This window comes from Capricornis sumatraensis, chromosome X, assembly GCF_032405125.1.
Source record: "Capricornis sumatraensis isolate serow.1 chromosome X, serow.2, whole genome shotgun sequence".
Taxonomy (NCBI): domain Eukaryota; kingdom Metazoa; phylum Chordata; class Mammalia; order Artiodactyla; family Bovidae; genus Capricornis; species Capricornis sumatraensis.
Genome location: NC_091092.1, coordinates 100244424 through 100261117, shown reverse-complemented (window position 1 = coordinate 100261117; position 16694 = coordinate 100244424). Strand labels below are relative to the sequence as shown.

The 16694-nt window shown below is 39.2% G+C and overlaps 1 protein-coding gene across 1 annotated transcript in view; it reads right to left on the bottom strand.

Moving 5' to 3' along the window:
- The window catches only part of MAOB (monoamine oxidase B), a 120988-nt gene that overhangs the window by 68879 nt on the left and 35415 nt on the right, over positions 1–16694 (bottom strand). The window contains exons 2-3 of the mRNA XM_068962953.1: positions 10865–10959; positions 7845–7982 (exon numbers count right to left, since the gene is read on the bottom strand). Coding sequence (XP_068819054.1) covers positions 7845–7982; positions 10865–10959 — 233 coding nt within the window. The remainder of the gene's footprint in view (positions 1–7844; positions 7983–10864; positions 10960–16694) is intronic.

Sequence of the window (16694 nt, the reverse complement as noted above, 5' to 3'; positions counted from 1 at the left end):
TGAATGTTGAGCTTTAAGCCAACTTTTTCACTCTCCTCTTTCACTTTCACCAAGAGGCTTTTTAGCTCCTCTTCACTTTCTGCCATAAGGGTGGTGTCATCTGCATATCTGAGGTTATTGATATTTCTCCAGGCAATCTTGATTCCAGCTTGTGTTTCTTCCAGTCCAGCGTTTCTCATGATGTACTCTGCATAGAAGTTAAATAAGCAGGGTGACAATATACAGCCTTGACATACTCTTTTTCTTATTTGGAACCAGTTTGTTGTTCCATGTCCAGTTCTAACTGTTGCTTCCTGACCTGCATACAGATTTCTCAAGAGGCAGGTTAGGTGGTCTGGTATTCCATCTATTTCAGAATTTTCCACAGTTTATTGTGATCCACATAGGCAAAGGCTTTGGCATAGTCAATAAAGCAGAAATAGATGTTTTTCTGGAACTCTCTTGCTTTTTCCATGATCCAGCGGATATTGGCAATTTGATCTCTGGTTCCTCTGCCTTTTCTAAAACCAGCTTGAACATCAGGGAGTTCATGGTTCACGTATTGCTGAAGGCTGGCTTGGAGAATTTTGAGCATTACTTTACTAGCATGTGAGATGAGTGCAATTGTGCAGTAGTTTGAGCATTCTTTGGCATTGCCTTTCTTTGGGATTGGAATGAAAACTGACCTTTTCCAGTCCTGTGGCCACTGCTGAGTTCTCCAAATCTGCTGGCATATTGAGTGCAGCACTTTCACAGCATCATCTTTCAGGATTTGAAAGAGCTCCACTGGAATTCCATCACCTCCACTAGCTTTGTTCATAGTGATGCTTTCTAAGGCCCACTTGACTTCACATTCCAGGATATCTGGCTCTAGATTAGTGATCACATCATCATGATTATCTTGGTCGTGAAGATCTTTTTTGTACAGTTCTTCTGTGTATTCTTGCCACCTCTTCTTAATATCTTCTGCTTCTGTTAGGTCCATACCATTTCTGTCCTTTGTCAAGCCCGTCTTTGCATAAAATGTTCCCTTGGTATCTCTAATTGTCTTGAAGAGATCTCTAGTCTTTCCCATTCTGTTCTTTTCCTCTATTTCTTTGCATTGATTGCTGAAGTAGGCTTTCTTATCTCTTCTTGCTATTCTTTGGAACTCTGCATTCAGATGCTAATATCTTTCTTTTTCTCCTTTGCTTTTCACCTCCCTTCTTTTCACAGCTATTTGTAAGGCCTCCCCAGACAGCCATTTTGCTTTTTTGCATTTCTTTTCCATAGGATGGTCTTGATCCCTGTCTCCTGTACAATGTCATGAACCTCAGTCCATAGTTCATCAGGCACTCTGTCTATCAGATCTAGGCCCTTAAATCTATTTCTCACTTCCACTGTATAATCATAAGGGATTTGATTTAGGTCAAATCTGAATGGTCTAGCGGTTTTCCCTATTTTCTTCAATTTGAGTCTGAATTTGGTAATAAGGAGTTCATGATCTGAGCCACAGTCAGCTCCCGGTCTTGTTTTTGTTTACTGTATAGAGCTTCTCCATCTTTGGCTGCAAAGAATATAATCAATCTGATTTCGGTGTTGACCATCTGGTGATGCCCATGTGTAGAGTCTTCTCTTGTGTTGTTGGAAGAGGGTGTTTGCTATGACCAGTGCATTTTCTTGGCAAAACTCTATTAGTCTTTGCCTTGCTTAGCCATCATGGTCAACAAAAGAGTCCGAAATGCAGTACTTGGATGCAATCTCAAAAATGACAGAATGATCTCTGTTCGTCTCCAAGGCAAACCATTCAATATCACAGTAATCCAGGTCTATGCCCCAACCAGTAATGCTGAAGAAACTAAAGTTGAACGGTTTTATGAAGACCTACAAGATCTTTTAGAACTAACACCCAAAAAAGATGTCCTTTTCATTATAGGGAACTGGAATGCAAAAGTAGGAAGTCAAAAAACACCTGGAGTAACAGGCAAATTTGGCCTTGGAATGCGGAATGAAGCAGGGCAAAGACTAATAGGTTTTGCCAAGAAAATGCACTGGTCATAGCAAACACCAGGTGGCACAGTGGTAAAGAACACACCTGCCAATGCCCTAGACACAAGAGACTAGGATTTGATCCCTGGGTCAGAAAGATCCCCTGGCAACCCACTCCAGCATTCTTGCCTAGAGAATTCCAAGGACAGAGAAGCCTGATGGGTTACAGTCCATGGGGTCACAAAAAGTCAGACACGACTGAGCATGCAGGTAGTCAAGTAGTTGGACTACTTGGCCATACTCCATGATGATATGGTACAGCTGCTGTAAACTTTTCCCACAAGATTTTAAGCCACAGGCTTGTTTCCTTTCATGAACTTCACCACCATAACTGAATTCTATACATTCTCTACCCTCTACCTTCACAATAATTTAAAACTCTGTATTACCCACAACTCTAACCTATGTTAAATTTATCCAGATGTGTGTGCATGTGTGTTTTTACATAGAGACTATGTTTACTGATTTTGGAGAAGGAAATGGCAACCCACTCCAGTATTCTTGCCTGGAAAATACTATGGACTGAAGAGCCTGGAAGGCTACAGTCTATGGGGTTGCAAAGAGTAGGACACAACTGACCGACTTCACTTTCTTTACTGATTTTATCATATTTTAAATTCTAAAAGGAAACCTTGAAGGCTTAGAATAAATTCGTCTCGTATCCTCCAAATATTCCCCCACATTCAGCCACTGAAAGCATCATCCTCATCAATCACATGTCAAAAATCTGCTTGTCTTTCATAAATGCAAATTAGCACTTTGTTTTCCAGAAGAACTTAACATAAGCTTCAGAATGATCACTAGACAAATAGGTTTTGCCTGCTGAAGAGGAAATTACTATTCTACATATTTAGCAGGGGGGATATTCCCATGATGATAAGACATATCTGTTTCCAACAAATAAGAAATGAAGTGGAGTGGGGGTGGATATGGAAGAGAAGGTTCAGGAAGCCCATCTCAGAACCAGTGAGCTCTGGGTGGCATGTGTGAAGTTCATGGGAAAATGGCAGCTGTTCCTGGGTGAAATACAAGATTTTGTCCAACCTGTTCCTGGATTCTTCTGTCATTGTGAGAAAAGCAAGTACACCCTCGACTTTGATCCAGACTTCTCTGGATTAATAATGTTGGAGGGAGAGGCATGCAGAAAGGGAAACTAAGAGTCTGAAGAAGACTGGACACTCCTGGTCTGTTGATTTCTGTAAGATGCTGAGGTCCTACATCTTAGGATGATTTTCATCCCCCAAATGTGATTCAAATTTGAGTATTTTCTTTTTCAATGTCTCCTCTAATTCTGTTGCTGCTCCTCAACACGGAGAGACAGTGATCTCTTCAAAGAAGTTCACCCAACTTGTCTGATCACTAGAGATCTAGTTTCCACTCTATGCCTTTCTGTCCTTTGAGGGTACTGTATTTTCTATTGGCTTTTAGCGTTCTCAACAAATAGAAAAGTTCTTCCAAATGGTGCCTCCTCCACAAAGTTGTTTAAGCAATAGCAGTTGTAGCAGTGACACGTAGGCAAAGTATTTGAGAAATGGCTCCTCATCCCTTCAAGCATTGATATTGACCACATACAACACAAAAGGGACTTTGACAGCGATCTTGGCTTCTGCTCATTGGGAAGTAGACTAAGACCAGAGCATCTTTTTTTTCTTTCTTTCTTTCTTTCTCAGTTTATCACAAGAGCTGAAGTTTGGAAACACACAACTATCAGTGTGAAGTTGGACTCTTAAGTTTAAGTTATGCTACATCTTTACATTCACCAGACTCCTAACAGTGCAGCCTTTGGGCCTAAAGCAATTGCATGCATACTTTCACTTGACACTAGTTCTAAATTTCAGACTTATAAAACTTCTGAGACAGAGAAACTCTGAATGTCAATAGCTTACATTGTACAAAACTCCTTCAAAGTATGAGCCTGAAAGAAAAAAAAAAACAAACAACAACACAATAACCACACATGTGAGCATGCAAAGACACAGACACACACACACACACACAAGATAAAAGAGGAAGAGGCACAAAGCAAAATGCAGCAACATTCCCTAAGAGGTTTTTATTTCTTGTATTTTTCTCTTTAAGTATGAGTTAGTCTCTAAAAGGGGACATTTTTCACAAGTCATTTCCAAGGCATGTAAACAACTGCCTTCTAAACCATCCTAGCAGAAATCAACATGACTATCTGTGAAATAGATTATAAACTTGAGTAGATGTTTCACAATAATTGTTAAGCATGAAGGACTGCATCACTGATTTGACAAGTGTGGAAAACACTTTCTAAATTATATAGATGTGAGCTTAAGCGATCATTTTCCCACTGATAATTAAATCCTCTTATAGCTTGATACCACATTTTTGATTCACGAACAAGGGTTTGGAAAGTCACTTTTTAGCAACGTAAGACAGATCTACTGTAGCACTAAAAATGAGTACCACTCAGTATACAGAAACACTTCTGGAGATCAGAGGCAGAGAGCAAAACGCCCTGTATATCACAACACATCAGGGGTTGATGAATGCTTGTTATGGGACTAGCATGGGCACAACCCAACTGTCAACAGACCACTTCTTCTAGTGGTATCAGGGAACTGGTGATACTGAGGGTCCTTGTTTCTTGGAAAAGACGTCCTTCCTTTGGATAGCTAGCCTATCACGGGCTGCTATAGCCCCTCACCCCTCTTTGTGAGTAGCAGCAGCAACCATCCATTTCACCAGTTTCAATTCCAACCACCACCTTCAAATTCTTTAGCTTAATGTTATTAAGACTGCATGTAAAACTGTGTCTTATGTTAACAATCATGTAAGAAATTGAAAAACACAGAGTCCTTGAGCAGGCTGATTTGAATAGCAGGATCTGACAATATGAGAAGTAACACACTTGATACTCTTGACATTCTCAGGTTTTGGGTTGAGAAATACAATGCAGGTCCACTGAAGAAACAAGGCACAAATATACTAGATATTTGCATGAATCATTGTTTGCATTTGGGAACAGTAGTTGTTGAAATAGGTAACAGGTAATGTCCAAACGGCTAAAGTACTTCCTACCATTACAGAGGAAACAAATTTCTGAACTACATTCTTTGTCATGTAGTAGGAGATCAGATGTCAGAAGTCTGGTCAATAATTCCAGAAATGGATGGAAGCATCTCAGATGCTTTTTACAGATTCAAAAGAAGAAAAACAACATATAAGCAAAGACATGGAGGTGATGGTGGTGGAGAACAAATTTTTAGTTTAGGGAGGACTTTTTTGCTCTAAAATCTTTATTATTATTTATTATCAAGTAACACTTCACTGGATTCGACTGAAAACTGAAATCTTTGTTTCATAAATTCATTAGTGCTTTAATTGTGTCAGGATGAGAATTAAAGAGTAAATATATCAAACATATACACATATGTATATGTATACAATATTTTTAAGTGTACTGATATTTCTTATTTCCTCCAGCAGAGGTCAGAAAATAGCAATACAGGAACATGAAAATCTATGTACCAAAAGAATATTTTAGAGTGATTTTCTCTAGATAAGATTATTGAAGGGTTTTTTAAATTGTTTTTCTCTACCCAAGTTTTCTTCTTATATTTTTTACAATAAACCTGCTTTCCTTTTGTAATAATTTGAAAGCAATAACATTCATTTGAATTTCATGAAGACCAATGTTGGCATATGTATTTATTCTGTATCAAATCAGAGATAGTGCTTAATTATTTTCTTAGCTACATGTGGATTATACAAAATAGCTAAAGAAAGAAGCATATTTGGTCATCACTCTGAGAAATTCAAGTATAACATCCTTGCCACAACTGATGACTATGAGCAATCTCTTTCAAACAAGGAACATAGTGTCGGTGGAAAGATTTCCAGAAAAAACAAAGCGTCCTGAACATACCCCTGACTGCCAAGAAACTCTGCCCACACAAAGACAGAAAAATGAATTTAATTTCTAGTCATCATCTCCTTTGTCCAGAGAAATCTAAAAGAGATCCTAGTGTTCTGGAAATTCAGTCTCTGCAAGTCTTAAATGTTAGGACATGAAGACAGAAGAAATCAGTCAAGATGATCTACATATAAAAGCTGGGAACACAATGAACGATGTTTACAAAGAGTTGCTGATGAATGTTCAATAAATCACGCTATCACCATGCTTTATTTTCATTTTTAATTCATGTGTCTCTTTTCCCACTAGACACATATGGAAGCAAGGTGAAAAGGCTCATAAAACAAAATCTGAAGGTCAAACAAAACATTTCTTATAAATATTACCCACATTATACCAAATCAGATAGATTTTAATTTTCTGTTTCACTAAACAATTCACAACATATAGTCTATTATTTGTCCTTCTTAATATTATCACCCACAAATAATATACACGTCAACACTATTATGTGATTCAAAACTAACTGTTGATAGTTTCTTCTGTCTCCTAAGGGTATAATTTTTTCCAGTGAGGAACTTGTCTCTATATTGCTCAATTCCATTTAAGGAGATAAGTGAGGAAAAGAGGAAAGATTGGAATTAAAAATGTCTGCCAGTCCTTCTGTGGGACTTCAGAGTAGGATCCAGGACAGGTGACTGTCAGAGAACATCAGTGATATTTTGTACCAAGACAGAGATGCTGGGAAAACAAGCATCAGAGAGGTGTGAGAAGAGTCTAAAGGGAGAAACATGGTGGGAGACTGGAATCCACAGAAAAATGTAGCCAGTGAGAAATCACCAAGGGCACCCAGTTTGAAGAGCTACCTAGAATTACAATGTCCAATATTAAGTTCTAAGTTGTTTGTTTCTGTGATTGAACCCCTCACCCCCACTGTTCAAAACTTCAGTCCAGTCTACTGCACACAAATGCTCGGGGTAGTCCAGAGAAAGTCAAGACAAAGAGGTGAATTCTAACCCAGGTTGACATAGAGCAAAGGAAAGAAGAGAGTCACAGGCCACGAATGTGAATGAGCATATGTATCATGGAAGCAAGAACCGTGGATCACAAATGGATCATGAGAATGTGAGACCCAGTAAACTCATAGAAATTTGAGGGAGATCAATGGAGCTTTTCCACAGAAGATGAAATTTGGGACTTGACCTATTTTTATGCAAATCTCCAAAAGAGAGTGAGTTTAGCCCATATATAGGACATAATAACCAAATTTCAAAATAATTACATTAGACATATTGCAAATACTCTATCACATGATGTCTAAGATAGCATTTGTAAAACTGTACACAAGTTTTTATATCACATGAAAGAGCCCTAATTATTCTAATAGAGGTATTTAATAAATCACAAATGTTTTTTCTCTATTGGTTTTGTTCAACATGTTACCAAATGGTTAATACCACTTCATCAATAACCTTCCCAAATAGGTTTAGAATTAGCCTTTGATAACAGTAAAAAAAATTCTTAGAATGGTTGAAATATACTTATAAAATACATATGCATCATTCAAGGATGAAGGAGACTGTCTGAGGGGACAATCTGGAATTTGTACTAATATATGGAAATACCGAGGAGAAGGCAATGGCACCCCACTTCAGTACTCTTGCCTGGAAAACCCCATGGACGGAGGAGCCTGGTAGGCTGCAGTCCATGGGGTCACTACGAGTCGGACACGACTAAGCGACTTCACTTTCACTTTTCACTTTCATGCACTGGCGAAGGAAATGTCAACCCACTCCAGTGTTCTTGCCTGGAGAATCCCAGGGACGGGGGGAGCCTGGTGGGCTGCCACCTATGGCATCGCACAGAGTCGGGACACCACTGAAGTGACTTGGCAGGAGCAGCATGGAAATACCGATAGAAAAATCTCCAAATCCTTCAAAGGTTGGTCCAAACTTACCTTTGTATGGTGAATCAGACGCTCTACTTCATTCACTTTGTAGGTCTCCAATCCTAGTTCCTTGGATAATCTTAATATATGATTCTGAGTTGGCCCAACATAAGCTCCTCCAAGGTCCACATATTTAACTTTTTGGTTCTGTTTCCCATGGAAAGAAATAAAAATAAATATTTGTGAAAATGATTTTCTTAAGATAAAAAAGATATCCCTAAAAAAAGAGCAGATTGGCATTTCACAGGTTCTAGGCACACTCTTGAGAAATCTATATGCAGGTCAGGAAGCAACAGTTAGAACTGGACATGGAACAACAAACTGATTCCAAATAAGAAAAGGAGTACTTCAAGGCTGTATATTGTCACCCTGCTTATTTAACTTATATGCAGAGTACATCATGAGAAACGCTGGACTGGAAGAAACACAAGCTGAAATCAAGATTGCTGGGAGAAATATCAATAACCTCAGATATGCAGATGACACCACCCTTATGGCAGAAAGTGAAGAGGAACTACAAAGCCTCTTGATGAAAGTGAAAGAGGAGAGTGAAAAAGTTGACTTAAAGCTCAACATTCAGAAAACGAAGATCATGGCATCTGGTCCCATCACTTCATGGGAAATAGATGGGGAAACAGTGGAAACAGTGTCAGACTTTATTTTGGGGGGCTCCAAAATCATTGCAGATGGTGACTGCAGCCATGAAATTAAAAGACGCTTACTCCTTGGAAGAAAAGTTATGACCAACCTAGATAGCATATTCAAAAGCAGAGACATTACTTTGCCGACTAAGGTCCATCTAGTCAAGGCTATGGTTTTTCCTGTGGTCATGTATGGATGTGAGAGTTGGACTGTGAAGAAGGCTGAGCGCCAAAGAACTGATGCTTTTGAACTGTGGTGTTGGAGAAGACTCTTGAGAGTCCCTTGGACTGCAAGGAGATCCAACCAGTCCATTCTGAAGGAGATCAACCCTGGGATTTCTTTGGAAGGAATGATGCTAAAGCTGAAACTCCAGTACTTTGGCCACCTCATGCAAAGAGTTGACTCATTGGAAAAGACTCTGATGCTGGGAGGGATTGGGGGCAGGAGGAGAAGGGGATGACCGAGGATGAGATGGCTGGATGGCATCACGGACTCGATGGACGTGAGTCTGAGTGAACTCCAGGAGTTGGTGATGGACAGGGAGGCCTGGCGTGCTGTGATTCATGGGGTCACAAAGAGTCGGACACGACTGAGTGACTGACCTGAACTGAGACACACCTTGAGGAGTATCTATAGAAAGTTGGACTCTGTTCTCAACTCTACCTCATTCATGCAACTAAATGGTTATTGCATCATTCCTAATTTTAAAGCAAAATTGATTGGACTTGAAATAAGGAAGAGATTTCTGAACCCCATCATTCTCACTATGTACCACAGTGCTCTGGGTTTTACTGGCTTAGATTTGTAAACTATGAATTATTGATGAATTTCTCTTTACTTAGCATTTCTGGCTAATTTTGAGGCACCTAATGCTAGAGGAAAAGCAAGAAAGGAAAGGACCACTTTTTTTTTAATTGAAGTATAGTTGATTTACAATGTTTTAGGTGTGTAGCAAAAAGATTCAGCTTTATGTGTGTGTGTGTGTGTGTGTATATATATATATATATATTCTTTTTCAGATTCTTTTCCATTATAGGTTACTAGAAATTTTTGATATACTTCCCTGTGCTATACAGTAGGACCTTGTTGTTTGTCTATTTTATATATAGTAGTGTGTATCTCGGAGAAGGCAGTGGCACCCAACTCCAGTACTCTTGCCTGGAAAATCCCATGGATGGAGGAGCCTGGTAAGCTGCAGTCCATGGGATCACGAAGAGTCGGACACGACTGAGCGATTTCACTTTGACTTTTCACTTTCATACATTGGAGAAGGAAATGGCAACCCACTCCAGTGTTCTTGCCTGGAGAATCCCAGGGACCGGGGAGCCTGGTGGGCTGCCGTCTATGGGGTCACACAGAGTCGGACATGACTGAAGCGACTTAGCAGCAGTAGCAGCAGTGTGTATCTGTCAATCCCAAACTCCTAATTTTAATCCCAAACTCCCTTCCCCTCTATTCACTTTGGTAACCATAAATTTGTTTTCTATGTGAGTCAGTTTCTTTTTTGTAAGTTCATCTGTATCATTTTTAAAGCATCTACATATAAATGATATCATATGATAATTCTTTCTTTGTGTGACTTTCTCCACCTAGTATGATAAACTCTAAGTCCATCCAGGAAATGACCATTTCTTTTGTGGTTTGTTAATCCAGATACTTGAAAGATAGCATTAGAGTCCTAATTTAAACCTTTGAAATTGCTCTTATGTTCAGTAGAAAGGTTTTCATATGGTTTTGAATTAGCTTCATTTGCAATGACTGAGGACCAACCTTTAAAAAAGAGTGAACACATCCAAACACAACTGGATTCCTAATAGTCAGGGACACTAGAGCAGGTCCTCCTTTTGTGCTTTTGTTTGTTTATTGTATGGTGGTATGATTTAGTCACTAAGTTGCATCCAATTCCTGAGATCCCATGGACTATAGCCCGCCAGGCTCCTCTGTCCATGGGACTCTCCAGGCAAGAATACTGGAGTGGGTTGCCATTTCCTTCTTCAGGGGACCTTCCCGACCCAGGGATGGAACTTGGGTCTCCTGCATTGGCAGGCGGATTCTTTACCAACTGAGTCACTATAGCTCCCCCACTTAAAAAAGGGGGGAATATATATTTCACAAGGGCAGGGAATCTTTGTTTTACTCACTAATGTATTTCAAATATCTAATTATTGAGGCAATCGTTTATGGGGAAAGTGCCAAGTGTTATGAGGCAAGAAGAGAAAAGGGACAGAAGAAAGCCATGGAAAGAAAGCAAATTGAGAGACCATGGAGTGTTCTGAAGTAATTTTCACTCTCTTGAAAAGAGTCAAGTGAAGTTCAAGACTTTCAGAAAGAAAAAAGGAAACTCAGTTTCAGGGTCATATTTTTCCAGCCCATTCTTACTGTCTTACCCTAAGGGTGTAAGTCCTGCCTCCCACGCGGTCCCGGGCTTCCAGAACAATCACATTCAGGCCAGAGTCATGCAGAAGTTTGGCTGCTGCCATACCTGGTAGAAAATACAAGAAGAAATCAGAACCAAACACTCAACTCCAGATAAGCTCCCCGTGCTAACAGCCAATGATTAAAGTCCATGTTGGCTCATACACATAGCGTATCATCACGTTCAACTTAACCAACTTACTGGTGTCTAGGGTTTCTCTATAGAGACCCAGATTCCAAGTCTGCGAAACCAACTGCTATTTCTTGAAAGAATAAAAAGGGTTTCATTTTTAGTAAAAGTCTCAAACCCTAAAAAACTTCTTTGGTCACTATATCAAAATGTTTATCTTAGACTAAATTACATGATTATGTGTCTGACAACATGAAAGAAAACACAGAGCCCCATAAAATAGAAATGTATAAGCCCCCAGCAAACCCAGGACCAAATGGAGCAATTGACTTCATTCTCAAGGTAAATCTGAAAATCCAATAAATTTAAGTGAAGGAGCAAAGGGGGGAGTCAATCTTCAAAGCATGTGAAAGGACCTTAAATTCACTATTAAAACTGAACTTTTCGAAGTTGATGTAAAGTTACAAAACCAAAGACATAAAATGCAACTCATTTAATTGTCCTCATTCCCTGTAGGATTCATCACTGAAGAATAAAATGACTTCATTCATTTATTCATCTATTAATGCAGTCAAAAATACTTTATGCCTACTACAATTCCAACATCATGAATTCAACATAACAAAACAGCTTATTGAGATACATTTACATACAATAAACTTTAACCAATGAGTTCAGTGAGTTTTGATAAAGTATAAAGCTTAGTGTAAAGTTCAAATATGTAATTTTTGGTATAAGTACATCCTGAATGTAGTTTTTGATCTCACAAATCTTAAAATTCTGCATCTTTAACTTACAGAGTTTAGTAAGAGTTTTTTCAGACAAGATAACTCGTATTCTTATCACAATGAATTGAATTTACTCAGTTCCAAATACTTTACTCATTTGCTTTATGAAATCAAATAAAATCAAGGAAATGCCAAGATGCTGTGCCTTAAAGAGAAATGAAGTAATTTCTACCTTGTCTTTTAAAAATAATAGTTCTGGAACTTTTAGATGAAATGTCAACCTACTCTAGTGTTCTTGCCTGGAGAATCCCAGGGACAGGGGAGCCTGGTGGGCTGCCGCCTATGGGGTCGCACAGAGTCGGACACGACTGAAGCAACTCAGCAGCAGTAGCAGTGTGAAAAAGCGGAGAAGGCAATGGCACCCCACTCCAGTACTCTTGCCTGGAAAACCCCATGGACGGAGGAGCCTGGTGGGCTGCAGTCCATGGGGTCGCTATGAGTCGGACACGACTGAGTGACTCCACTTTCACTTTTCACTTTCATGCACTGGAGAAGGAAATGGCAACCCACTCCGGTGTTCTTGCTTGGAGAATCCCAGGGATGGGGGAGCCTGGTGGGCTGCCACCTATGGGGTCGCACAGAGTCAGACACAACTGAAGTGACTTAGCAGCAGCAGCAGTGTGAAAAAGGGCTTCTCCGGTGGCTCAGTGGTAAAGAATCCATCTGCCAATGCAGGAGACACAGGTTCAATCCCTGGGTCAGGAAGATCCCCTGGAAGAGGAAATGGCAACCCACTCCAGTATTCTTGATGGGAAAATTCCATGGATAGAGGAGCCTGGCGGGCTACAGTCCATGGGGTTGCAAAGAGTCAGACATGACTGAGCAACTGAGCACAAGTACAAGTGAGAAAAAAAAATCCCTACAAAAATAGCTCATATTCCCATAGTGTGCACCACATTTCAGATGCTATTCTGAGTGTTTTATTGTATCAATTCAATGAATTTTCACAGCAATCCAATTTAAAAAAAGGTGCTACTGATATTCCCATTTTATGGCTCAGGAAACTGAAGCACAAAGAAGTGTCCAAGATCACATAATGAGCCAGCAGCAAAGCCAGGCAGTTTCACTTCAGTGTCCGCTTCTATAACCACTATGAGCATTGGTTTCCATGGGGCCATGGAGCCATCCTTTTCATAGATCGCATCTCTCAATTTCTGCTTCAGGGAGAAATTACATTTCAAAAGTGTTTTTTACTTTGTTTGGGTCACCATGTTTTGAAAGCACACTTGTATCTTGTGGTTTGATAAGAATCCACGGAACATAAGAAATGAGTCTACCGTTGAAGCCAGAATGAAAAGAGGAGGCTCCATTCACCCTCTGTGAACTGTCCTAAAAGAAGCAGCCCATTTTTTTTTTTACGAGGCTGATGTGACGTTTCATTATTTGAGTTAATCCACCTTCTGATAACTGTCCTTGGGGTCAAGGCCAGAACATCCAGCAGGTGGTGGGGTGATGGCGCCAAAGTCCACCCCCCACACACAGTGTGCACGAGCATTGCACAACCCTAATTTAGAAATACAAGGCTTGGATTTTTAACTACAGTTTCCCAATTTAACCTCCATAAGGAAAAAAAAGAAAACGTTTCTACTGAATCAAAATTGCCCACGATTCAATGCCATCTCTCTTATCAAGCATCAGTTCAACAAATGAAATATGAAATAACATGCAGCCATAGTAACAGCAGTTATCATGGAAATCAGATAGACTTGCTAAGCATGTTGAGGCTTAAAAAGTGGCTCAGAATGAAACACAATATCACTCAAATACACTAGTATTTTATATTCCACAAAAGATACTACTAAGTAAGTACCTGATGCTATACAGAAACATTTACTAGAACGAGCCAGGGTCTTATCAAATCATTGACTAGAGTTCTCTAGGTTCGTGTGCCTTAAAAAGGCATAAATATAAATTACAAAAGTATCTTTAAATAGAGCAATACAAAAATATGTTGTGGGAAATACCTCACAATTTGTCTCACTCATGCTCCTGTGGGGTGGTATTCAAAATGCTTGTTGGACATCAACTGACAAAGACTGATTTGAAAAATAATTGATCCAAATAACAATAGCTTAAAGAAAGTCCCTGCAGTTTGTTTCTGTTCAGTCGCTAAATTGTGTCTGACTCTTTGCAACCCCATGGACTTCCCTGTCCTTCACTATCCCCTGGAGTTTGCTCAAACCCATGTCCATTGAGTTGGTGATGCCATCCAACCATCTCATCCTCTGCATTTTAGGAAGAGGGAGTTTTAGGGTACCAAAGAAACTGAGGAGTTGGAGGCTGGTCCAGAAGTTATTAAGACTGTCAAGATGTATAAACAACAAGGTCTTACTGTACAGCACAGAGAACTATATTAAATATCCTCTGATAAATCACAATGGAAATACTTTAAAAACAATGTATGTGTGTATATATATATAGAGAGAGAGATATAACAGAATCACTATGCTATACAGCAGAAATTAACCCAAATATTGTAAACCAGTTATACACTTCAATAAAAATTTTTTTCAATAAAGAAAATTTAAAAAGTTTGTTTACATGTAGTTCTCAAGGGAGGGGCTTCCCCAGTGGCTCAGTGGTAAAGAATTCGCCTTCTAATATAGGAGACAAGGAGATGTGGGTTCAATCCCTGGCTTGGGAAGATTCCCTGGAGGAGGAAACGGCAACCCACTCCAGTCTTCTTGCCTGGAAAATCCCATGGACAGAGGAGACTGGTGGGCTACAGTCCACAGTCCATGGTGTTGTTCGGTGTTACACAAGTGAGCAACTGAGCTCTCAAGGGATTCCTCACCGATGACTGGCAAAAGGATTAATGGTTTGATTAATCAAAAGATAAGCAAACAACAAGGACCCAAAGCCCCCTGGGCTGACAACAGGGTTGTTTCCCAAGAGTTCATGTTTATGTCAGTAATTTGGAACTTTTAACACATTGTGCCATAAAACAAAAATAGGAGAAATGGTATATTCTCTTGGAAGTCTGAGAATTTTAAAATGTAATACTATTGTGAAAAATAATATAAAGTAGAAACATTAAACAATGTAATCAGTGCTGTTGAAACCCTTAGGCAATCATTTCCTGACACAATGCAGTAACAGCTAAAAAAAGGAAAAGAAAATATCTACGATAATAACAAACCACCATAAAGCATTGAACGTTGCTTTGCTCTGTGTGAAGAAGTAGCATTTCACATAAAAAACCCATTTGATTTTCACCACAGTACTGACAGGTATTATTATCCTCATTTTAAAAAGAAAAAAAAAATGGAGATTAAGAGACATTCACTGACTTGCCATAGACTATACAATTAGTAAACGGTGAGGGTTCAGCCCCAAACTGGAATTCTTAGCCAAAACCCTTGGACCAAAAAGCAAAAGTTAAAAATGCAGTAACTCTATACACAGATTGATGCAATATCTTAAAAACATTCTGCTGCCCATCTAAACAGAAGAATCTTAAAGTATTGGTTTTTCTTTTAAACAGAGATTTAATTTTTGCAATCAATTTGAGAGTGAAAGTAAAGTCTCTCACTTGTGTCTGACTCTTTGTGACCCCATGGACTGCATGCAGCCTGCCAGGCTCCTCCATCCATGGGATTTTCCAGGCAAGAATACTGCAGTGGGTTGCCATTTCCTTCTCCAGGGATCAAACCCAGGTCTCCCACACTGTGGCAGACTCTTTTAGGCAACCAGTTTAGAAACAAGTACACAATCACTGCCTACTTTTAAAAAGCTAATAAAAACTTGAGTTTAATATGCAGGATCAATGAATATTTCACAAACAAGTGATTATTTGGCACTTTCAGAAGTAGCCCTTGGTATTTTGCCTCAGGGAGTCTCCTCTGGATGAATAAGCATAGTATGGCATAGCTGACTAAATGGTAGACGAAAGCCTAATGGCATGAAATGATCAAAATATTGTATCTCCCTTTCCACATAGTTCACTTGGAAAATGTTTCCTCAAAGTGATGACTATCTCAATTATTTGGATATTTCAATCTGTATTAGATACCCAAATTATTTTAAATACCTAGAAATCAGTGGTTTGCAGCATTATTAACATTCTATGCGTCCTGTTTTGTGCCACGGAAAAGGGCTTAAGAGTTAGAGACTGTAGGAGACTGAAAAGTACACAGGGCAAGGAACCAAAGGGCCTCTTCTAAGAGTCTTAAGAACAGTGAAGGAGCTGGGATTTGAAGGAAGATAAAAATCAAAATCACCATCTGCCTCACTCTTCGCTTTGTTAGTCTGTCTCATGTCCTTCCTTTCAAAAGCTGATATTTAACAGAATTTTTCGGCACTTTGAAATACAAGACTAATTGTTCTGAAAACATTATCAAATATCAGTACTTCCATGTTACAAAGGACTTTTTCTCAGTTTAAAGTTACCAAAAAAGTATCATTGATCAAAACTGAGAAAAAAAAGAAATTCACGATACCTCAAAGCATCTCTAAACTTATAACTCTAGTAAACCTTATAAGCACTCTCTTAGGAAGGAAAAAAGCCAAAACCATGCAAATAGCCCTCATCACATCTGTCACCTCTGACAAAGCAACGGTTTTATGAGAAAATTCTAGAAACAACCAAGTGACCTTCTAATCAAAGAACTAGAATACTTTGATGTCTCTACAAAGAATGCCTTTTCAGTTATTTAACACATGCACACACACACAAAAGAGGCTGGGGTAAGAAGAAAAAGTATCACCAATGTGAGACTAAATTCATTAAAGGAAAGTGGCATTTATAGGTACAATTCAGACATTAATTGCTGAACTCTTCAACACAGAGTATAGAGGCAGGTGGACACGGGTTCAATCCTTGGTCAGGGAACTAAGATCATACATGCCGTGCAGTCCTGCCAAAAGAAAAAAAAAAAAAGAAGA